Source organism: Poromitra crassiceps (genome assembly GCF_964638095.1).
Source record: "Poromitra crassiceps genome assembly, chromosome: 9".
Taxonomy (NCBI): domain Eukaryota; kingdom Metazoa; phylum Chordata; class Actinopteri; order Beryciformes; family Melamphaidae; genus Poromitra; species Poromitra crassiceps.
Genome location: NC_139630.1, coordinates 57,652,521 through 57,678,157, shown reverse-complemented (window position 1 = coordinate 57,678,157; position 25,637 = coordinate 57,652,521). Strand labels below are relative to the sequence as shown.

At 46.8% G+C, this 25,637-nt stretch overlaps 1 protein-coding gene across 1 annotated transcript in view; it reads right to left on the bottom strand.

Moving 5' to 3' along the window:
- The window catches only part of bach2b (BTB and CNC homology 1, basic leucine zipper transcription factor 2b), a gene marked incomplete at its 3' end in the record, with an annotated part of 121,223 nt that overhangs the window by 38,290 nt on the left and 57,296 nt on the right, over positions 1–25,637 (bottom strand). The window contains exon 2 of the mRNA XM_083643495.1: positions 5,016–5,270. Within this exon, the coding sequence (XP_083499621.1) occupies positions 5,016–5,258 (243 nt within the window). The 5' untranslated portion in view covers positions 5,259–5,270. The remainder of the gene's footprint in view (positions 1–5,015; positions 5,271–25,637) is intronic.

Below are 25,637 nucleotides of genomic sequence, written 5' to 3'. Positions count from 1 at the left end.
TACTGGCGATTTCTGGGTCCATTTTGTCATTATAATGATTATTAATGATTATGACTATGTAGATAGTCTCTATTTCTACATTGTTATGTGTGATTTATATTTTTAGGGTGTTACTAGGGAATATATCGTCCCACAATATATCACAATATCAAAACATGACAATATTTATCGTTGAGATGAAATCTCATATCGTGAGAAAAAGAAGCTGAACACGGTGGCACTGATCTGCATCTGATTGCACGCTCGCTCTCCTTTTCATTGCTTTGTTTGAACAGACGAGGGACGTTACAGACACGGAGGATGAAAATGGTGAAATGACTCAAATTAGCGTGGAGGATGCCCCCTCAACTTACAAATCGATCGCAAAAAAATATTGTTAAAATATCGTATCGTATCGTTATCGTGAACCCAATATCGTGTATGGTATCGTATCGTGAACTGAGTGTATCGTGACACCCCTAGGTGTTACAGAATATAACTTGGCCATATGCATGCAGTTCCCTTTGTGAGAGAATAAGGTCATATTTGTTACTTAAGCCATGAGCCACAGTGCAGTGTGACGGCTAAGGGGCGTTAGTCGTTGTAAAAGCCTGTAAATCACGACCTCCTGGGGCTTCTTGCTTGTATAAAAGGGTTATAGCCTACCTGACAAGGTTTCATCAAATAAACACACAGCAACAAACACACAACGCAATATTGATAACACATCATTGTTCTTCCGCCAAACAATGTAGTCCTTCACCCGCCACATTTAGCAGAATGGTTGCCAGGCAACACACAGACACTTTTTGGCGCAGTAATATACTGTGATGCGGTCACAGGTGTGTTTATAGACTATTTCACAACGGCTTCAAACCGCGGCTCAGCCAATCATAATTAAGGACGAGAACTATCCATCTGATAAACGGTGTTTTTATACGAAATGATGCAGCGTTGTGAAATGTGTCAGATTGAACAGTGATGGAGACGAAACGATCAGGAGTAACTTCCTCCACATGAAGGAGACAGTCAGAGAGAGACGTTAATCTCCACACACACACACACACACACACACACACACCCCACACACACACACATACACACACACCCCCCACACCTGAAATGCACAGCAGCTCATGCATTATTGATGGCGGCAGAAGGAGTGAATGAAAGGATTGCTCTTTGAACACGGGGCATCATTCTTTGAGTTAAGGGGAGAGAAGAAGAAGCACCGTGTTCATTTTACATAAGACGACGACGATGAAGACGATGATGTGAGGAAGACGTTTGACAGGCGTTACTTTATTAATGCGCGGGCGACGCAGCAAGGAGCCTCCACGCCGCGGAGTATGCCCCAGTTTCCTGAGTACATGTACGCTATGCTATGTGTGTGTGAGAGAGTATGCTATGTGTGTGTGTGTGTGTGAGAGAGTATGCTATGTGTGTGTGTGTGTGTGTGTGTGTGTGTGAGAGAGTATGCTATGTGTGTGTGTGTGTGTGTGTGTGTGTGTGTGTGTGTGTGTGTGTGTGCGTGTGTGTGAGAGAGTATGCTATGTGTGTGTGTGTGAGAGAGTGCTATGTGTGTGTGTGTGTGTGTGTGTGTGTGTGTGTGTGTGTGTGTGTGTGTGTGTGTGTGCGTGTGTGTGTGTGAGTATGCTATGTGTGTGTGTGTGCGTGTGTGTGAGAGAGTATGCTATGTGTGTGTGTGTGTGTGTGTGTGTGTGTGAGAGAGTATGCTATGTGTGTGTGTGTTGAATTGAATTAGCCTTTATTGTCTCCCTTGGGAGAAATTCTTTTTGGGCATCAAGAGACACAGCGTTTAGACATACATATTGACATATAGACAGTGCAATCAAACGACAATTCACATTAAATTCCTACAGTGTACATATACATCAAGCATACCCAGTGGTAAAAATATTGCACCAGCCCTCCACAAAAAAAGAGAAAATGTTGAAATGAAAAATTATTAAGTATTGCACCGCTTCCCTAAGAATAGAACATGATGAGCTGTACTAAGTTGGTCTGCGTTATCTCTTACTATTGAGTGCTTTAATGGACAGTGGGACAAAGGAAAATTTATACCTGTTCAATTTACAGTTTGGTAACCTGTACCTTCTGCCTGACGGCAGCATCTCATACTCTTTATGGAGGATGTGTGTGTGTGTGTGTGTGTGTGTGTGTGTGTGTGTGTGTGTGTGTGAGAGAGTATGCTATGTGTGTGTGTGTGTGTGTGTGTGTGTGTGTGTGTGTGTGTGTGTGTGTGTGTGTGTGAGAGTATGCTGTGTGTGTGTGTGTGTGTGTGTGTGTGTGTGTGTGTGTGTGTGTGTGAGAGAGTATGCTATGTGTGTGTGAGAGAGAATGCTGTGTGTGTGTGTGAGAGTATGCTATGTGTGTGTGTGAGAGTATGCTATGTGTGTGTGAGAGAAAATGCTATGTGTGTGTGTGAGAGTATGCTATGTGTGTGTGAGCACAGAGTGAGAGAGTATGCTATGTGTGTGTGAGCACAGAGTGAGAGAGTGTGCTATGTGTGTGTGAGCAGAGAGTGAGAGAGTGTGCTATGTGTGTGTGAGCAGAGAGTGAGAGAGTGTGCTATGTGTGTGTGAGCACAGAGTGAGAGAGTGTGCTATGTGTGTGTGAGCACAGAGTGAGAGAGTATGCTATGTGTGTGTGAGCACAGAGTGAGAGAGTGTGCTATGTGTGTGTGAGCAGAGAGTGAGAGAGTGTGTTATGTGTGTGTGAGCACAGAGTGAGAGAGTGTGCTATGTGTGTGTGAGCACAGAGTGAGAGAGTGTGCTATGTGTGTGTGAGCACAGAGTGAGAGAGTATGCTATGTGTGTGTGAGCAGCACAGAGTGAGAGAGTATGCTATGTGTGTGTGAGCAGCACATAGTGAGAGAGTATGCTATGTGTGTGTGAGCAGCACAGAGTGAGAGTATGCTATGTGTGTGTGAGCACAGAGTGAGAGAGTATGCTATGTGTGTGTGAGCACAGAGTGAGAGAGTATGCTATGTGTGTGTGAGCACAGAGTGAGAGAGTATGCTATGTGTGTGTGAGCACAGAGTGAGAGAGTATGCTATGTGTGTGTGAGCAGCACAGAGTGAGAGAGTATGCTATGTGTCTGTGAGCACAGAGTGAGAGAGTATGCTATGTGTCTGTGAGCACAGAGTGAGAGAGTATGCTATGTGTGTGTGAGCACAGAGTGAGAGAGTATGCTATGTGTGTGTGAGCACAGAGTGAGAGAGAGAGAGTGTGCTATGTGTGTGAGCACAGAGTGAGAGAGAGAGAGTATGCTATGTGTGTGTGAGCACAGAGTGAGAGAGTGTGCTATGTGTGTGTGAGCACAGAGTGAGAGAGTATGCTATGTGTGTGTGAGCACAGAGTGAGAGAGAGAGAGTGTGCTATGTGTGTGAGCACAGAGTGAGAGAGAGAGAGTATGCTATGTGTGTGTGAGCAGCACAGAGTGAGAGAGTATGCTATGTGTCTGTGAGCACAGAGTGAGAGAGTATGCTATGTGTCTGTGAGCACAGAGTGAGAGAGTATGCTATGTGTCTGTGAGCACAGAGTGAGAGAGTATGCTATGTGTGTGTGAGCACAGAGTGAGAGAGTGTGCTATGTGTGTGTGAGCACAGAGTGAGAGAGTGTGCTATGTGTGTGTGAGCACAGAGTGAGAGTATGCTATGTGTCTGTGAGCACAGAGTGAGAGAGTGTGCTATGTGTGTGTGAGCACAGAGTGAGAGTATGCTATGTGTGTGTGAGCACAGAGTGAGAGAGTGTGCTATGTGTGTGTGAGCACAGAGTGAGAGAGTATGCTATGTGTGTGTGAGCACAGAGTGAGAGAGTATGCTATGTGTGTGTGAGCACAGAGTGAGAGAGTGTGCTATGTGTGTGTGAGCACAGAGTGAGAGAGTGTGCTATGTGTGTGTGAGCACAGAGTGAGAGAGTATGCTATGTGTGTGTGAGCACAGAGTGAGAGAGTGTGCTATGTGTGTGTGAGCACAGAGTGAGAGAGTGTGCTATGTGTGTGTGAGCACAGAGTGAGAGAGTATGCTATGTGTGTGTGAGCACAGAGTGAGAGAGTGTGCTATGTGTGTGTGAGCACAGAGTGAGAGAGTGTGCTATGTGTGTGTGAGCACAGAGTGAGAGTATGCTATGTGTGTGTGAGCACAGAGTGAGAGTATGCTATGTGTGTGTGAGCACAGAGTGAGAGAGTGTGCTATGTGTGTGTGAGCACAGAGTGAGAGAGTATGCTATGTGTGTGTGAGCACAGAGTGAGAGAGTGTGCTATGTGTGTGTGAGCACAGAGTGAGAGAGTGTGCTATGTGTGTGTGAGCACAGAGTGAGAGAGTATGCTATGTGTGTGTGAGCACAGAGTGAGAGAGTATGCTATGTGTGTGTGAGCACAGAGTGAGAGAGTGTGCTATGTGTGTGTTTAAAGTGACAGTGGGAGCTGAGGTGAGCGTGGAGAGCAAGGTGTTGCTGAGATAAGGAGGAGGAGCCTGAGATGGCGTTAATCTCAGTGCTTAAGTGCCACCTGCTGCCGACAGTGGCGCCGGCGTTTGACAGGTGATAATTGGCAATCACAGCCCGTATAGCGTCTCTACAATGCACCTCCTCACACCTCCTCACAGAGTCTCTTCACCCTCCACTGAGGAGTTGAACAGATCAAATTAAAACACTGTTTTACTTTACATCCTCTCTCACATGAGAAAAGGAAAGAAAATCACATGGCTGATGGAAAAGACAACACATATGACTAAAAACAATCCAAAAAGTCAATAGTGAACAATGAGGAAAAGTGATAGAACCACATAGCGGAAGGTGACACGGTTGGAAACGGCGTGTGTGTGTGTGTGGCCCTCGATGTTTCCCCCTCCCACCGGACAGGAGGGGGGAGTGGCTAGAAGCCCTCTCTCTCTCTCTTTTGTGTTTTGGGGCGTTTCAGTGTTACATTGTCTCAAAAAAGCGCTGGCAGTTCCACCCCACCGACACCAAACATCCCCGGGAAAAAAAGCGCTGGCTTGGACACATACATACCTCTTCGGGAAGGCTAACGACCAAGCCATTCTCTGCCTGGCCCACCAGCGCCTGGAGGAAGTACTCGCTGCAGGCAGCCAACACGGCCCGGTGCCCGCGGAACTCCTTGCCCTCCACCAGGACCGTCACATCGCACAGGATATCCTGCTTCCGCTGGTCGTTGAGGCAGAGGAGGATATTGGTACAATGCACCGTCGACTCATACACGTACATGGGGGCTTCAGGCTTCTCATCCACGGACATTCCGCTCACGCCCTGGAGATAGAAGCACAACAGAGGGGGGTCAGCTTACAGCGGAGGCGGGCGAGCGAGCGAGCGCATACCGCAGGGCTGACATCACAGCCCCCGCGTCAGGCACACCAGCCCCATGATTCAACACATACAAGCTGCACTCACTTCCCCTTTCCCCTGTACAAACACACACATCCAGAAACACACCACGGCCCAGTGAAGACACACACACACACACATACACACGGGACAGGGACACACACGGGACAGGGACTGCTGTTTTGCATAACAAGTAGGCCACGGTTATTTCTCAGTTTTTACAGATTAAGAAAGAACAGATTGTAAGCTTTCAAATGATGTGTCAAAACACCTTTTTTGATTGGTGCGATTTCATGGTCACATACACATGTACTGTATATGTACAATGCGTCAGAGTGTACATGTATGAGACCTTGCAAAGCGTTCACCACATTCCCACTTTGTCGCAGACACGTACGCACGCTGTAGTGCACATCCTCGCACGTACAAATCACATCACATGCAAAAAAGACAAACGTACATCGTTTGCATCAGCGACTGAAGAAAAGCACTGAAATCTAAATACTGTATGTAAAATAAAGGGAGTCCACTGGGCCGTGTGTGAAGCGCGCTGTACTTTTGCTCTGCAAAGGAAGTGCACATGTGTTTGTAATCTAAGAGGGACTCAGTGTAAAGGTATGCTGACACACTCAGCAAGAGGAACGTGGGCTGAGGCGGGTTTGGGAATGTAAGTGCAAGAACAGCTTCTCACCCTATGGGCAGCACAACTGTCATTTTAATGCATGGATGATGATGCTGGGTGTCCAGGTAGCGCAGCGGGAGACGGCGCCCTGCCTACCGACACGAGGGTCGCAGGTTCGAGCCCCCGTCTTACCTCTGCCTCGGTCGGGCGTCGTCGATACAGGCACAATTGGCCATGTCTGCGGATGGGAAGCCGGATTGATGTGTCCTTGGTATGTGCTCTGGTCGGACGGAGCACCTGTTCGGGGGAGAGGGGAACTGGGGGGGGGGGATAGCGTGATCCTCCCACGTGCTAATCTCCAACTCTCCCCAGATCGGCAGAGGGGGTGGAGCAACGACCGCGACAGCAGGGAAAATTGGCCAAGTACAATTAGTATAGAACAAAATATTGGCTATCCACAGCTTCAAAACCAAAAATATCAGATTCCATATCCATTGAAGCTTTAGCATCAATTAAGGATATGTTCTTAAGGTTAGATTAATCTTTCAGTTCAATCTAGTCTCTGAACAACTACCATTGTATTCAATGTGAAACCCAATTTCAGAAGTTCAAAGAAATTGTAAGAAATCCCAAAATATACTGAACAAAAATATGAATGCAACGTTTTGGTGCCATGTTTCATGAGTTAAAATATCCCAATCATTTTCCATGAAAGGCTTATTGCTCTCTCATCTTGTGCACAACTGTGTTCACCTCCCTGTTCGTCCTTTGCCCAGAAATCTATCCGAAGTGATTTCCTTAAATGAACTGTAACCAAAATCGTGAAAATTGCTGCATGACGCGTTGATATTGTCGCTCAGTGTAAATAATATGATGAAACGAAACAGCACCTGCATTGTTCCCCCGGGTCGGGTTGAGTGTTCTCGCGGGCGTGTTCTCGCCGTGTAACTCCACACTTCCATCAAAACACATGAAGAAGAAAGAAGGCCGGCTGTGGGAAATAACAGCACGTGCCCGCCGTTCTCCTGCCAAACTTTCCATTCTGCCGTGCCCGTGATGACAGGCTGAGAGCTATCTTCTCTCAGAGGAGCCCGCGGAGAAAACACCGCACACTCCACTCACTCAAAGAGCCTTTATGTTCCATCTTCCTCCATGCCAAAGATGACGCTTGTAGACATCTCTGCTATACGTTGACTCCCTCCTCTTCATATGAAACACTGGGGATGCTGATGGATTCGCCTCGAGGCCAGAGAAGTGGGCTTGTCATTAGAAGTGGGCTTGTGGTCGCTAATTTGAACCCTCTCCTCTGCTTCAACAATGTCTGTCAAAGCATCCTGGAGCATAGCAATTCATTTCAAAGTTTGATAGAGCTGTTGTGGTCAGCAGAAGATGACCTGTGTTTTTATCCTTGTTTGCATGGTTTTATTTGCTTTGAAGGTTTGAACTATTATTTTTGCTTCTTTTATTCGATATATTTATGCTCTGCTTATCGGCAGCAACAACAGAATAAAAACAGAAGAAGAACTCGGTACGTTAGCATGCGCAGCGATAGCCACCACGGCTGAAGAGACCGAGAGCGCCGCCACCTCAAACTCGATCTTCATCGAGAGAAAATCCAAGGAAAAAGACGTCGCAGTCCCGCCCACAATGTTTGATTGACAGGCGATCTCTTGGAAGTAACAATGAGCACTTAAGGGGCGTGACCTGGTAGAACGCGTACCATCAAGGCTTAGTCCTTCATGCAGGTTCGAATCCGACCTGCGGTCTAGCACATACTGTCCTTGAATAAAGGACCCCCCCCCCCCAAAATAAATCAACAACAAACAAACAAACAAAAAACGTCGACACTACAATCCAAGATATTACAGATACTACTTTAATCAATGAAGCGTTTCCAACAATACGACATTAGTGTTGGTGGAAAAGTGCATGGAAAGGAAACATTCCCTTGTGATGGCGTTGCCCTCTCAATGACTTCTGACTCTGTGCCAGTTTCTGCGATGACTTTTCCATCATCCGGGATTCTCAGAGTCAGTGGATCTGGTATCCACACATCAGGCCTCGGGGGAGAGGGGAGGGGGGAGGGGAGGGGAGGGGAGGGAGGTGCGGGCGGGTGTCACTACCACTCTGAGTGTGAAAATGGACACTGGGGCTTCTTCTTCCTTTGCGAAAGGAAATATATCTGGAAAATGGAAACCCATCTCCGTGTAAATGGACATGGCCGGGGTGGGAGAGCCAGATCGGCGGTCACCATGAGAACAGATTGCTGTACAAGCGCTGAGCCTGTCTTCACCTGCCAGTGCAGTGGACAGTGGACAGGGGAGGACATTTCAACACCAGTTCCTCTATCAGAAATATCTGGATTCTTCTTGACAGCCAGTCGGAAGTTTGGACAGACCCAGGCCCGGTGCCACGAGGGGGCCTAAGGGGGCTTTGACCCCTCAGTTCAATTTTCTGCCCCCTCACTTAAAAAAAAAATATATATATATATATATATATATATATATATATATATATATATATATATATATATATATATATATGTATACATAGTAGTCTTTCTTGTGTTGTTATTGCGCTTTTCAGAGGTTATTATGGTTAAAAAGTCCAGAAATATGCATAGCGGGTATATATAACCTATGTTTTACGATATAAAAATATCATATAAAAAATATAAAAAAATAAAAAAAATCAGCCCCCTCCCCAGTTATAACCGCCCCCTCAGTCATTTCATCCTGGCGCCGGCCCTGGACAGACCACAATTTTCTTTATTTTGAGTCTTTTCCCACATTGTAGAATAACAGTAAAGACACCAAAACTATGAAATAACACAAATGCGATCATGCAGTAACCACAAAAATGTGAAACAAATCAAAATGATCTTTTTTAGATTCTTTAGCCTTTGACTTTGGCCTTGATGGCTTTGGAAAGAAATCCGTACATAGACATCAACTTCACGATTCATATTTGTCTAAGAAAACACATTTCAAGCATTTAAGCATAAGCCTTTAGATTAAAATGGCTTTAAGGTCATGAAAAACATGCGTCGATTCAGGCGTGTCCAAACCTTTGACTGCTAGTGTAGATTTGACCGTACACAATGAAATGGCCTGGCTATTATTGATTTCACAAATTAAATCCATGTCAATTGTGAAGAGGGAATGTAAATGAACAGGAGGAGACTGGACAAAGGGGAATGTTTGAAGCCTTGAATCATCTGAGTGAGACATGGTTTGTGTTGAAGACTCAATGTTAGGCCATATTCACACTGTTGTTTTGGACTCGGCACAGTCTGGAGCGTGGGCTGTGATTTGGAACCTCGCCGCCTGTCTGTCCCTCCAGACATCTCCAGCGGTTGTCTGAGACGGCTGGTCCAATTGTTGTATAGTTTGCTTATTTCCACCAAACATTTCTCAGTTGGCTTCCTGGGATAATGACCTGTCTTCCAAGAATAATGTTTCCAGATGCGGCTGCAAGGTTCACAGCAATCAAAACATGCTATTTCTACCCTGGAATGTGCATTCGCTTCACCATGGACTTCAGACGCTTTGTTGCAGTGGAAAATGCAAGGATGACACAAACACAAGGCACAAACACACACACACACACACACACACACACAGCCACACACTCAGACAGTCATACAAACAGACAGTATGCGGACACACACACACACACACACACACACACACACACGCGCGCGCACACACACACCACAAAATAGCAGGTTACGGGTGCATTCTGATTAGAACTGCTGATGGATGCTAAACTGTTTTTCCCCCATTTTCCAGCGGCAGTTTTCTCTAGCGTTGATGCAGCTAACCTGCTCTGTGACTACATGAACATCGCTGCTGTTGTTGATCAAAAGCACAGTGTGGGTGACGATGAGCTTCCTCCTCCGGGGGACAGAGCCACTGCCCCCCCCCCCCCCCCCCCCCGGCAGAGAGGCTGCTGATGTGGGGGACGCTGGGGAGACTAATGCGGCTAGAGAGCTGTTAGCTCTGCACTCCCCATTATAGCAATTATAATGCTATATAGTAGCTATGGCACGCTGCTTAACGCATCTGTGTACAGCAGCCCTCACATCGCTGCAGGCGAAGGAGCTGCAGGTAGCGCTCAGTGCTTTCATTGCATTCATCTACTGTATGAGTGTTTGGACGACACGTCATGTCTGAAGTGTATTGAGTATACCTGCTGCTGACTGCAGTGTTGTAGTAGAGTCGAGTCAGACTTGAGTCTCCATACTAGGAGGACTGAGGACTTGGATTCGAGCATTCATACATTCGGACTCGAAGTTGGAGACGAGGACCCGGATTTGTTCATTGATAAAGACTTTTTTTGTTTTTGTTATATTTTTTTATAGGACCTATTAATTTGGCATAAGATATTGATAGCTATATTATTATTCCATTTTGTGGATTCAATTACATGTGGATTCACGCTCATGTTCAGTAAGTAACTCCGGGCTCTGACTCTGAATCAGGTAATGGGGACCCGACTTGGACTCAACTCTGACTCTTCGTTGGTGACTCAGACTTGGACTCAGACTCTTCATTGGTGACTCAGACTCTTCATTGGTGACTCAGACTCTTCGTTGGTGACTCAGACTTGGACTCAGACTCTTCTTTGGTGACTCAGACTCTTCGTTGGTGACTCAGACTTGGACTCACTCTTCTTTGGTAACTCAGACTCTTCGTTGGTGACTCAGACTTGGACTCTGACTCTTCGTTGGTGACTCAGACTTGGACTCTGACTCTTCGTTGGTGACTCAGACTTGGACTCAGACTCTTCGTTGGTGACTCAGACTTGGACTCTGACTCTTCGTTGGTAACTCAGACTCTTCGTTGGTGACTCAGACTTGGACTCAGACTCTTCTTTGGTAACTCAGACTCTTCATTGGTGACTCAGACTTGGACTCAGACTCTTCGTTGGTAACTCAGACTTGGACTCAGACTCTTCTTTGGTAACTCAGACTCTTCGTTGGTGACTCAGACTTGGACTCAGACTCGAACACTGGGGACTTGAGACTCGACTTGGACTCGACTACAACACTAGTAAAATTGCTTCTCCTCGGTCGAATTAATGAACTTACTGGCTCATAGTTTGGCTGCTGTAGCACACCTGCTGGAAGGTCTTAGGATAGGATTACAGCTTGTTTTCATGGTCCATAGTGGAAAGGTTTACTTTGTTGAGTTTTTATATGTGGTTTGTTCCAGCATTTTTTATTTAACCAAGAAGAACTAACAATTTAGACACAGTCACGGTCTTTAGGTCTATTAAAAAGTAATTGGGCAGTGTAAAGCTGTGTGTGTGTGTGTGTGTGTGTGTGTGTGTGTGTGTGTGTGTGTGTGTGTGTGTGTGTGTGTGTGTGTGTGTGTGTGTGTGATGGTCAGTGTAAACCTGAACAAACCACATACAAACATACAAAAAATGCAACAAAGTAGACTTTTCCACTATGGACCAAGAAAACAAGCAGTAAATGTGATCCCACCCTAAGACCTTAAGTTCCAGCAGGTGTGCTACAGCAGCCAAGCTATGAGCTAATACGTTATTTAAGGAAGTCCCATTGAGATTAATAACCCCTTTTTCAAGAGAGACCTGGCCAAGATTGGCAGCAGCATAGATAAAAACAAGTAGTTTCACACACATTGCAATATGACAATATGGACAGATATGTGAACAGAAGCATAGACTAACAAACATTTTAAAAGCGAGGGGGGGGGGTCCACTAGACAGTTGAGAAAGTTGTTTTGGTGAGGTTTCGTGTCGTTGGCTTGGATGATGTTATCAACCCTCACGAACAGTTATTTGGTGTGAATGGAAGGTGGAAGAGGGCATTGTTCTCAGCTGCCTTAAACAAAATGAACTCAAGGAGTTTAAATAAACTGCTCCAAACAATGCTTGGTCTGAATGCACCCAGTGTGATACAGCCACACGTCACCATTTATGAGGGGACAGCACCCAGTGTGATACAGCCACACGTCACCATTTATGAGGGGACAGGGGTTTTGGATGGAAAAATCAACCAGATGTTTCCCAATTATTGAAGGCAATAATCAAGTGTGTGCCTCCAACAAGACAAGCAGCAGCTTGTTTGAGTCACACTTGGCTTGACTGAATTGTATGACGTGCTGTTGGTCTGGAGGGTTGAAGAAGTACATGTAGGTGACAGCATCGTGATGTGTGTGTAATGTGCGTCCTATCTCACTGGCTCTCTCCAGGGCTGTGGGGAGGGTGGAGGGGGCGGGGCTTTGGAGGGGTGGGGTATCTCACTGGCTCTCTCCAGGGCTGTGGGGAGGGTGGAGGGGGCGGGGCTTTGGAGGGGTGGGGGTGGAACTGGGTCGTGATGAAATGAAATGGGGAGGAGGGAAAGGCAGGGTTAAGGGAGGGGAGGGCGACTTCTGGGGATAAACAAACCCAGAGTGCCACACTCATGACAGATGTGACTTGTAGGACCGGGCGATACGCACCAAAAATCATATCTCGCTCTTTTTTAGGCTGAATGGCGGCATTTTCTACGACGTGGGCTAAATATTCAGGTGTAACGTCAAAGCCACGTGTGAGATGTCACAAGCACTTTCATTAGCAAGACCAAAATCTAAATTAAATCTAAATTAAATGCAAAGACAGGGTTTCCTTCCCTGACTATTGGCGCTTTCTCAAACATATTTACACAATGAGATTTTTGTTAATCGTCGGAAATGTGGATATAACAACTAAGTGGTAAAGGCATATAATAGAACAGCTAGAACAGTCTGGTAAGTTCAGAAAACTACATCACTTTACTGTAATGCAGCTTTTAAAACCAGGAAAAAATTCTAAAAAAATGACAGCTCATTCCTCATACTGTAATGCCTTTCTTCTCCACTTGTCCATGTGAATAGATGCTCTGCTGCAGCACACAACAAAGGAAACATGTTCACATTGCTCACTTGGCCGTTTCCCTTCAGAGGGAAACTGACGTTGAAAGCTGTGCAAGGCTTTGCTGCTCTCCTCGCGCTTCAGGCAGCTTTGTTTTTGAAGTCCTACGCAAACACGTACCATTTTCCTATGCATTTCCTCCTCAATAGACGGACTCCCTTGATTGGCTGGGAATGCCAGCCTATAGCACGCAGAAAAACATTCCCTTCAAAGTATGCACTGGCACAGAATCACATTCAAAGGCTCTTTGCACTCGAGCGCCAGTGGACATTAATCACAATGACAAAGCCTGTTCTTCTCCTGACTCACTGGTCAGATGACAGCTCCAGAGTCAGATCACTGGTCACTGGTCAGATGACAGCTCCAGAGGCAGATCCACGGAACACTTTCAAGGCCGTTTAAACAAGCATTTCCATTCCTACCATCACTCAATAATGCCCTTAGAGAGCATGGAAGAGGGAGAAGCCCAGAATCACCTGGAGCAGTGGTTCTCAACGTAGGGTCCAAGGACCACCAGGGGTCTTTGAGGGCATTCCAGGGGGTCCCCAGCAAATTGATGACTTGATAAGCGTCATTATTTTTGATAATACGTTTTTCTGTTTTCTCGCAACCTACAACAGTGGTAGTCATGGAATTCGGGACAAAATACATTTTTGTGATTTTATCTTTTATATATCCTTTTGTCTTCTGAATATTGATATGACCGCTATGCTGCATACTTACACTAAGACAAATTCCTTGTCTGTACAGTGATCTTTACATACTGCGACAATAAAAGTGATTCTGATTCGGGTCCGAGATACCAAACCCCATCAAATAAATGAGGGGGTCCTTGACCTTGATATGAAAAAGGTTGAGAGAACCACACTGGAAACGGGCCCAGCAGAGGCATGTGAGGTGGTGATTAGGGGTGGGACAAAATATCGATACCCACGTTATCGCGATATTTCCACCCGCGATACGTTATCGATACACTGGCGCCAAGTATCGATATGTTTATTAATTTTTTTTTTTTTTTTTTTTTTTTTTTTTTTTTTTTTTTTTAATAAACAGGCTAAAATATTATGCTGTGTGTGGTAGTTGAAACATAGTTTCAAGTTGACTTTATTTATGTTTGTAGTTGAAACAAAAACATAACTACTGTAGGCTACATGAATGGAAATGTTTGATCATTAATATCTACTTTTAGAAATTATATAGGTAGGTAGGTAGGTTATATAGGTTTTCTTGTTTTAATAGTAATAATAAAAAGACTTAATGTGTAACTTTTCCTCCGTGGTATCGAAAATGGTATGAGTGAGTGAGTGAACTCAGAGAGTTCATGTCAATTCTGCTAATAAATGCATAATACATGATTTTTTGCCTTCAGAGGTATTTTTTTCACTTGTTACACAGGTATCGTGATGTATCGTCTTCCAATATATCGCAGTATCGCAGTATCGCAGTATCGTGATATATCGTTATCGAGGGCCAAGTATCGTGACGATATCGTATCGTGAGCTACTCAGCGATTCCCACCCCTAGTGGTGATCTTTTGTGGGTGACCTATGCTCCACACAGAGCCAAAGGTGCAAAGTCTCGAACAGATCCTGCTGTTTGAACGGTCAGATAGCATTTAGCCAGCGAGTCCACACGGGGAGTCCACACAGGAAGTCCACACAGCGAGTCCACACGGGGCTGTCCCTCTAGCATTTGCATTCGCAGCACCATTCATGAAGTCCCCAGTCAGCCACACATCATCAGATAACGCTCTCCATCATTCAGTGACAGAACGGAGCGTCAAACAGGGAGACAGAACGAGGCCCATGGGAGCAACACCTATGAGCACCTGCCACAAGTGATCATTATTGCAGGAAAAGGTGGAAGTCACCAACTGGAATATTAAAACATGGCTTTCTATAGAACAAACAAAAAATCAAAATAAACTTGTGGTACCGGGATGTTTCTATTTCTACGCCCTGTGGCTCCTCGTAGTAAACAAGGTTAGCCTCTGTTAGCCGCTGCTGCTACACAGCTTAATAACATTATCCGCTGAGCAGTACAGTCAATGGGAGATGAACACTGTGTCACTGTGCACAGTCAGGGTGGAGGAGCGCAGCCAGATGACTGTAATTACACCAAGGATGAACATGCTTTTAATTGGAATGTGATCCAATTAGGCCACGGCAACAAATGCCCTCGGAGTCGTACAAGGCGGCAAACGGCAAGTCGCCCAACATCCACGGCGCTGATGTCAGTCTCACACACAATGTAGTGACACAGTGTAAGAAGCCCCAATATAAAGTTTCCATCAAAATCACATGCATGAAATCACACGCTTCATCTCAATGTTTGCATGCCACACGAATGCAAAACCAAAACGTCTTCGACCACAAAATACAGTTTAAAGCCACATTAAGCTGTAATGCACTGGCAGGCTTTGAAGTGTATACATTTATATATATACACTTATATGTATATACACTTTTAAGTGTATACACTTAGCTGTCTACATGAAACATGTTTGTTGGGGTTTCTTTCTATTTTCATTCTAATGTAGCAATATCCTCATCCCAATATGATGTTGTTTTTTAAACCCGCATCTTTAGATTTGACACCAATAGCGATCATTTCCAGAGCTGTTTCTATACTTGCCATAAAGTGGAGGAATATGACGCTAAACTAATTAAACCTGCCTATCGCCGTTGTTTGAAAATCGCTTCAGTTCAGCCTCAAGACGTCGGCAGGATCTTGAAGCACATGCATATCTAAATCACACTGACCACAGGCAGCCCTTTTATTATTTATCAAAAAGTGGTGCTAATTCCACCCAGGGCGCGTGCCTCTCTGGGACAAACTGCACAGATCATCAGAAACGTGTTAATGCTTCATTACAGAGGATCACATGGGATCTCAGAGAGGATCACGTGGGATCTCAGAGAAGAGGAATTGATTAAACAGGGATCACTTGATCTGTGTGGTGTAATAGAAAATGTTAATGAGAACCACGGCTACTATCTCACTTGAAATGTCTCTCTAGCTGTTATACAAACACCTCCCCCTTTCTTTCTTTTAATTGACTCTATATCGTTAATACTACAAAGGCCAATGGATTTGGGGCGTCTAGTGAAGCAGGCGGTAACTAGTAACTACTGCATCCATGATCCTACTGGCTTGTACAGAAATTGGGTCTAAGAAAAGTCATGGGCGGCATATTGAAAGTTGAGATATTGACATTTCTAATTCAAAGCAGTCAAATGATAGCAGTTAGGACTTTTTAGTTTCAAAGGAAAATACATATTTTATATGAAATGGCAACACATACTATTTCAGAATTGTGGTCTAGAGTTGTTTAGACAGGGTTAAATGTTTGTAATGAATTTAAACTACACAGAAATAAATAATTATTGGAATATATCATCGCTATCATGGGAAAAACCTGAAACAATTTAGGTTATTTAGATCTTTTAACTTCAATTGGAGGATTATGCTCAGAATCAGAATCAGAATCAGAATCAGAATCTAGGAATGGGCTGAGACAATTCTCTGGCTTATGAAACCCTTTCAAAACCAATTGGATAATATCAAACATGCATTGTCATCAAGCTTCTTTTTCTTAAGCACTGGAATTCTTAGTTCCTGAAAAATTGACCTTTTGGAGATACCAGGTTTTCTACTCAACATTGACAAAATATTAGATTTTCTTCAAAAAATGTTGGTCAGACTCTCTAAGAAAATACTTAAACCCATAAATCCAACTGTCAGCATCAACATTTCAACCGGCCTGCTGACATGTAAACTAGCAACTACGTGACGGATGAATGAGTTGTGCAGGAGAAGAGAAGCCGTTGTCAGTAAGAGGAAGCAAGGCTGACTTGTCGGCGCACCGCAAAAAAAGCAACAAGAAAAACTCAATCTCTTTCACATAACAAGGAATTGAATCATGCATAAACTGTTCAAATCTGATGTGGCTTGAAACAAATGTGGGGCGAGATCACTTCACTTGAAGCTTCTTGACACGTCTGACACCTCGGAAAAAGAACAAACTGACGTATTTCACAGCACTTCTATAAAAAGAATCATGTTAACTTCATCATTTATCAAACCAAGCGTCGTTACATCACTTAGGTAAATTCCTTTGCTTGTTTAAATGAGAAGATTGGAACACAAGATGAATAAAGCGACATGAACTGTTTGTTCTTCTTCAGTAGGCTATGGTGCTTTCCACTCTGACCACAGAGAGTTCAGAGAGACTCCTACTCACCAAGCGGCTGATAAGCAGACTTCCAGAAGGTCACCGGGTTGCTTATATTGATCCAGAGATAATATATGCAAGACTGAGACATGCGGCTGATCCTCGCCAGGCTCTGCTGACTTCTTCTGACAAATGTGCAAGCACAGCCATCACGTCTGATCACACCGCCAATATCGCTTCAATAACGTTTCACGTGCAATTATTTCAAAATCACTGAAATACAAGTGTAAGATCAAGCACAAGTACAGCACATCAATTCCCCTGTCATGAAAATAATGTGTTAACTTACATCACCAATTTATACATGGCTATTTCAAGTTCATTAAAATCATGTCTTTCCAAGAAAAAGACTATTTTATGACTGTAAGTAGTGATGCAAAAATACTGGATCCTAGTCTTTCATAGCGAATGTTTGCAAGATGCGGCAGGCAGAGTAAACCACCAAGATGGATGGGGATGTGTAAGTTCAAGGTAAAACCTGAAATGGAAGACAAGGAGTCAAATCAGGCAACAGCGAGAGCCATTATGCTCAAGTCCATCTCCGAATAGATGGAGTGCCTTTCACCCCAGATGGAAATCAATAGTGTCTCTCCGTGCGTTTCGATCGCTCCCTCTTGAGCATAAACAACGCCGCTTCATTTTGGGACGGACAGAAGGCCGACCGGACCTGAGATATTCACACACACGATTCCGCCGGGCTCCAGGAATGTGTCACGGTCACTAATTAAAAAGTGTGACCTAGAGACGAAGAGAGGAAACCTGCTCCAGAGCACCGATCTGCATGTCACCCTCGGGTCCGTCCGGTACGGTCGAGCGATTTGGGTTACAGTCAGACGCCCGGGCTGGGATGACTCCCGTGGGTGCTGGCGAGCTGCGGCCAGGCCCCGCAGGCGCTCCTGCCTGCTGACAGTGATGAATGGGACCGCCTGAGAGACGGAGCGCTCGTCTCGTCCGCTCATCAGCCCACAGAGCACTTTAGAGTCCCGCTCAAACGGCATCCGCGTATCAGGCAATCCCCCTAATTAACACCGGAGCTACTTCATCTCGTAGCCGTGGAGAGGCGGAGGGCCATAACCTTAACCGTGCCGATCAATACGCAAACCACCACTGAGATCCACCTTTTTAAGAGAAACAATTAGCGAGGAGCACAGTTTGCATGGAAGCCATCAAAGACAGCTGGATTTACACACGGAGACACTCTGCTGTCTCTATTACTACTGCATTCAGCCTGGTATATCCTGGACAGTAATGCATTCAGCCTGGTAGATCCTGGACAGTAATGCATTCAGCCTGGTATATCCTGGACAGGAATGCATTCAGCCTGGTAGATCCTGGACAGTAATGCATTCAGCCTGATAGATCCTGGACAGGAAATTGTCAAGTCAAGGAAGGTGCAAAGGTTGTTGAATCCACTGAATCAGCGCCTCACTTGATCAACATAGAGCAAAAATCTAAAGTGCAGCACGTCTGATCAGGTCATCTTTCCATATTGACCAGATATGGTATGCCAACAAAACTCTGAATATGCACTGGAAAGAGAGAATCCAGAGTCACAATTTGACTTTCATATATGATGAACTCAACCAAGAAAAAATCAAGACATCGGATTTGTTTCTTGTCGATGTCTTCCATCCATGATACATCAATGGTTTCTCACTACAAGCAACACCGAGAAGCGAGAAGCTATTTGATGTTTATTTTAAGCCGACGAATCCTTCTTGAATTACCCCCTCTTACCAAAAACAAGAGAAAGCAAGAAAAAGCAGCAACTAGCTCCCCTGGAGCACTTAGCACTTAGCAGAGCCACAACTTCAACTCTAACTAAAGCATGGCTAGTAGTCACGCCTTCGAGGAATTAACAGCATAGTTGGAAAAAAATGCATCTTTGACCAATCAGATTGCTAATACCGTTGCGTTCTTTACTTTTCTTTCCCAAACAAATGCGATGCCTTCTAGACGAAGCCTTACAAAGAGTTTAAAAGTAATAGCAATTGCATAGCATTTACCTCAAAAAGGCATCATAATCATGGATCCGGTCATGTTGTTATTCCAGTCTTTGCTGTAGCAACTCTCTAACGGTCTCTCACCGTGTGCTACCCAGAGCCTCTGAGCCTATCAGCGTCTGTGGGTGGGTGAGTATGACTGAGCAAGTCGAGGTGTGTATCAGTGTCGGTGTGTCGGTTGTGTGTGTGTGTGTTTGTGTGACGGCATGCCAGAGTATTTTTGGGCCCTGCCTGCCTGCTTACATGCAGCCTGCATGAATCATGACTTCCCACAGCTACAGTAGTAGGTCAGTGAGCAGGGTGCGTCATATCGCTGTCTTATATGGTAACACAGCGCACATGTGATAGCAACACCAGGTTTATCTATAGACTGGCCCCACTGGCTGTTTCAAATGTCTGAGGCAGGGCTGCACTCTCTGAGCTCTGCTCCACACTGTTTTGCTCAGTCAACTTTGGTCTTTTTGTTTCGTCTCGTCTTGGATATTTCTTCATTTCATCTGATTTCATTGCGGGGTCTTTCGTACAATCTGTCTAAGATTTTGGTGTGGTTTCAAACAGAGTCACAACAAGTTCACAACTTATTCTGATCGTCTTGACTCAAGCCCCTTTTTCGGTTTTAGTCATCGTGACACAGCTTCGACACCACAACTGCACACCACAGTACATTACTGCTGCACCACACACGCACGCAGCAACCGTGACAAAGCACAGGTCTGACGTCTGACACTTTTGACACAGCTGACGAAAGAAAAGAGATGATTTGTGCTCGACATTGACAATGGCACTTTTATTTTCAATCGTCAACTGTTTGCCTCTTCCTGTGTGATTGAACTGAATCAACAAGGAAACACGCTGGAGGTTTATAGCTGCTGACACCTCGATTATAGACGGCGACCGCAGAAAACAGACTCTCGATAGAGGTGAAACACTCAAAACCATTGCTGCCAAAAGGGGATTGTGGCGTTTGAGGAATTGGATTTAGATATGTGAGGGTTTTTTTCAGCAGCGCCACCACCAGAGCGGGAGAAGCAGCACAGCTTGTGCTAATTAGGCCAGTGATTGGCAGGCCGAGGGGCTCCTCGGATGAGTGTGCCCAAGCCCGGATTATCTGCTGCATTATTAATGGGGCCCGGTGGAAGCGGCTGCACGGGTGGGGGCAGGGTGGAGGCAGGGTGGGGGCAGGGTGGAGGCAGGGTGGTGGAGGCAGGGTGGGGGCAGGGTGGAGGCAGGGTGAGGGCAGGGTGGAGGCAGGGTGAGGGCAGGGTGGAGGCAGGGTGGAGGCAGGGTGGGGGCAGGGTGGGGGCAGGGTGGAGGCAGAGGCAGGGTGGGGGCAGGGTGGAGGCAGGGTGGGGGCAGGGTGGAGGCAGGGTGGAGGCAGGGTGGGGGCAGGGTGGAGGCAGGGTGGAGGCAGGATGGTGGAGGCAGGGTGGGGGCAGGGTGGTGGAGGCAGGGTGGGGGCAGGGTGGAGGCAGGGTGGAGGCAGGATGGTGGAGGCAGGGTGGGGGCAGGGTGGTGGAGGCAGGGTGGGGGCAGGGTGGAGGCAGGGTGGGGGCAGGGTGGAGGCAGGGTGGAGGTAGGGTGTAGGCAGGGTGGTGGAGGCAGAGTGGAGGCAGGGTGGTGGAGGCAGGGTGGAGGCAGGGTGGGGGCAGGGTGGGGGCAGGGTGGAGGCAGGGTGGAGGCAGGGTGGAGGCAGGGTGGGGGCAGGGTGGAGGCAGGGTGGAGGCAGGGTGGGGGCAGGGTGGGGGCAGGGTGGAGGCAGGGTGGAGGCAGGGTGGGGGCAGGGTGGAGGCAGGGTGGGGGCAGGGTGGAGGCAGGGTGGAGGCAGGGTGGGGGCAGGGTGGAGGCAGGGTGAGGGCAGGGTGGAGGCAGGGTGGAGGAAGGGTGAGGGCAGGGTGGAGGCAGGGTGAGGGCAGGGTGGAGGCAGGGTGGAGGCAGGGTGGAGGCAGGGTGGGGGCAGGGTGGAGGCAGGGTGGAGGCAGGGTGGAGGCAGGGTGAGGGCAGGGTGGAGGCAGGGTGGAGGCAGGGTGAGGGCAGGGTGGAGGCAGGGTGGGGGCAGGGTGGAGGCCGGGTGGAGGCAGGGTGGGGGCAGGGTGGAGGCAGGGTGGAGGCAGGGTGGAGGCCGGGTGGAGGCAGGGTGGGGGCAGGGTGGAGGCAGGGTGGAGGATGGAAGCCATTATTCAAAACGCCGCATAAACTGTATGAAGAAAAAAAACAATGGTAATTTTCTGACAAAGAGATCAAGCTTCTAACGACTGATGGAAAAAGACAAATGGAAAGTCTCCCCACAGGAAAGAGTTGACACTGAGGCATCGCCCACGTCAAACCTTCAAAAAGACGTGTGTGTGCCTGTGTGTGTGTGTGTGTGTGTGTGTGTGTGTGTGTGTGTGCGCGTGACGTGTGCAATGCTAAGAGATAGAATGTGTGTGTTTTGGTGTCTTGGTGTGTGTACGTGCGAGTGGGCTGGAGGGTAAAGTCTGTTGAGATGGCAGAACAGCAGCTTTTCACACATCACTCCTGCATGTGCCACATCTGTGAGGAGACGTGCGAGTGCCCGTGCTCTGTTCTGTTCTGTTGTAGCAACATGCAGAAACGTGCTCTGTTCTGTTCTGTTGTAGCAACATGCAGAAACGTGCTCTGTTCTGTTCTGTTGTAGCAACATGCAGAAACGTGCTCTGTTCTGTTCTGTTGTAGCAACATGCAGAAACGTGCTCTGTTCTGTTCTGTTGTAGCAACATGCAGAAACGTGCTCTGTTCTGTTCTGTTGTAGCAACATGCAGAAACGTGCTCTGTTCTGTTCTGTTCTGTTCTGTTCTGTTCTGTTGTAGCAACATGCAGAAACGTGCTCTGTTCTGTTCTGTTGTAGCAACATGCAGAAACGTGCTCTGCTCTGTTCTGTTGTAGCAACATGCAGAAACGTGCTCTGTTCTGTTCTGTTGTAGCAACATGCAGAAACGTGCTCTGTTCTGTTCTGTTCTGTTCTGTTCTGTTCTGTTGTAGCAACATGCAGAAACGTGCTCTGTTCTGTTCTGTTGTAGCAACATGCAGAAACGTGCTCTGTTCTGTTCTGTTGTAGCAACATGCAGAAACGTGCTCTGTTCTGTTCTGTTGTAGCAACATGCAGAAACGTGCTCTGTTCTGTTCTGTTCTGTTCTGTTCTGTTCTGTTGTAGCAACATGCAGAAACGTGCTCTGTTCTGTTCTGTTCTGTTCTGTTCTGTTGTAGCAACATGCAGAAACGTGCTCTGTTCTGTTCTGTTCTGTTCTGTTCTGTTGTAGCAACATGCAGAAACGTGCTCTGTTCTGTTCTGTTGTAGCAACATGCAGAAACGTGCTCTGCTCTGTTCTGTTGTAGCAACATGCAGAAACGTGCTCTGTTCTGTTCTGTTGTAGCAACATGCAGAAACGTGCTCTGTTCTGTTCTGTTGTAGCAACATGCAGAAACGTGCTCTGTTCTGTTCTGTTGTAGCAACATGCAGAAACGTGCTCTGTTCTGTTCTGTTCTGTTCTGTTCTGTTCTGTTGTAGCAACATGCAGAAACGTGCTCTGTTCTGTTCTGTTGTAGCAACATGCAGAAACGTGCTCTGTTCTGTTCTGTTCTGTTCTGTTCTGTTCTGTTGTAGCAACATGCAGAAACGTGCTCTGTTCTGTTCTGTTGTAGCAACATGCAGAAACGTGCTCTGCTCTGTTCTGTTGTAGCAACATGCAGAAACGTGCTCTGTTCTGTTCTGTTGTAGCAACATGCAGAAACGTGCTCTGTTCTGTTCTGTTCTGTTCTGTTCTGTTCTGTTGTAGCAACATGCAGAAACGTGCTCTGTTCTGTTCTGTTGTAGCAACATGCAGAAACGTGCTCTGTTCTGTTCTGTTCTGTTCTGTTCTGTTCTGTTCTGTTGTAGCAACATGCAGAAACGTGCTCTGTTCTGTTCTGTTGTAGCAACATGCAGAAACGTGCTCTGCTCTGTTCTGTTGTAGCAACATGCAGAAACGTGCTCTGTTCTGTTCTGTTGTAGCAACATGCAGAAACGTGCTCTGCTCTGTTCTGTTGTAGCAACATGCAGAAACGTGCTCTGTTCTGTTCTGTTGTAGCAACATGCAGAAACGTGCTCTGTTCTGTTCTGTTGTAGCAACATGCAGAAACGTGCTCTGTTCTGTTCTGTTGTAGCAACATGCAGAAACGTGCAAACCGGAGCAACGTTCTAAATATCCAGCAGAGATCAAAGGACCGTGGAGCCGAGCTGCGAGAAAAGATGAAAGACAAGCATCTACTGATATGACTGACTGCACCCTCCCAGAGTACAAAGACATGTGCAACACCTCGGAGAAATCACAGCTCGAGAGATGGACGCCATGTTTGGCGCCGTTCTCTAGGGCTATAGGCAACATGGACAAACTCAAATGTTCGAATATTTTCGACCAAATACCTCGATATTGATATTGCGACAATATAGGTGCTTTCACAAACTATTTACAGACTGAGATTTAAAAAAAAAAAAAAAAAAATCAGTAATGTGGATATAATGACTAAGTGGGTAAAGGTAAATAATAGAGCAGCTCGAACAGCAGAAAATTTCAGAAAATTACATCACTTTACTGTAATGCAGGCTTTAAACCCAGGAAATAACACTTACGCCATCATAGTATCCAAAATCTGAGACCGTCTAATCTCATATCATGGTATCGATATAATATTAATATATTGTCCAGCCCTACATCTCACACTAAGCTGATAAAAATCCCTGCCTATTTATTTGTTATACGGTCGTCACGGTTACGGGACAGACCGCACGCGAGACCAGGAAGCCGTGGGCTCACAGGCGAGCTTACTCCTCTCATTCATCCACACATTTTGCAGTTCTCGTTTTCGCCGACCACAGAGTCGTGACTATTCATACAGTACAGCTCTCATTCATACGTTTGACATTGACAGTTGACACCAGCATTTCCTCTTACTATGAACACACATACGGCAGCCACTTCAAAATCTCATTTAGGGAACATGTGTCTCATTTAGGCAACATGTGTCACTCGACTGATGAGGCTCTCGGAGGCCCAGAAGATAAGCGAGATGCTTCTGTGTGTCCGAAGTTGTCAGAGTGCTGCTATCTTGCTGACTTGCACCTCTCTGGCTCTACTACTCCAAGGTAATTGGACAGGTCACATAAATATATGTCACTCAGTGTCGAGGGATGCTGTCAGTTTACTCCGGCTGTGACAGGTGCTGCCGGCATAGCCCTGGGAGGCTGCAGCACGTTTAGCCCTGAGAGGAGGGGAGGCTGCAGCACGTTTAGCCCTGAGTGGAGGGGAGGCTGAAGCACGTTTAGCCCTGAGAGGAGGGGAGGCTGCAACACGTTTAGCCCTGAGTGGAGGGGAGGCTGCAGCACGTTTAGCCCTGAGAGGAGGGGAGGCTGCAACACGGTTAGCCCTGAGAGGAGGGGAGGCTGCAACACGTTTAGCCCTGAGAGGAGGGGAGGCTGCAACACGTTTAGCCCTGAGAGGAGGGGAGGCTGCAACACGTTTAACCCTGAGAGGGGGGGAGGCTGCAACACGGTTAGCCCTGAGAGGAGGGGAGGCTGCAACACGTTTAGCCCTGAGAGGAGGGGAGGCTGCAACACGTTTAGCCCTGAGAGGAGGGGAGGCTGCAGCACGTTTAGTCCTGAGAGGAGGGGAGGCTGCAGCACGTTTAACCCTGAGAGGAGGGGAGGCTGCAACACGTTTAGCCCTGAGAGGAGGGGAGGCTGCAGCACGTTTAGACCTGAGAGGAGGGGAGGCTGCAGCACATTTAGTCCTGAGAGGAGGGGAGGCTGCAGCACGTTTAACCCTGAGAGGAGGGGAGGCTGCAACACGTTTAACCCTGAGAGGAGGGGAGGCTGCAACACGTTTAGCCCTGAGAGGAGGGGAGGCTGCAACACGTTTAGCCCTGAGAGGAGGGGAGGCTGCAACACGTTTAGCCCTGAGAGGAGGGGAGGCTGCAACACGTTTAGCCCTGAGAGGAGGGGAGGCTGCAGCACGTTTAGCCCTGAGAGGAGGGGAGGCTGCAACACGTTTAGTCCTGAGAGGAGGGGAGGCTGCAACACGTTTAGCCCTGAGAGGAGGGGAGGCTGCAACACGTTTAGCCCTGAGAGGAGGGGAGGCTGCAGCACGTTTAGTCCTGAGAGGAGGGGAGGCTGCAACACGTTCACACATTCCAACACACCATCAAGCTCAGCTCGCTCACAGAATGGCCAGGCCAGATTAGATGACCCACTGGCAGCGGGACCGACAGGGTGTGAGGGAGCTAATTTGGGAGCTGATGTGAGGGTGAAAATATATGTACACAAGTGTGTGTGTGTGTGTGTGTGTGTGTGTGTGTGTGTGTGTGTGTGTGTGTGTGTGTGTGTGTGTGTGTGTGTGTGTGTGTGTGCGTGTGCGTGTGTGTGTGTGTGAAGGGGGAGGGGACTGGACTGCGTTGGTGTAGATAGAGATGCAGTACAGCTTCATCTGCATTGCAACATGAACGGAAATCACTTGATCAACATA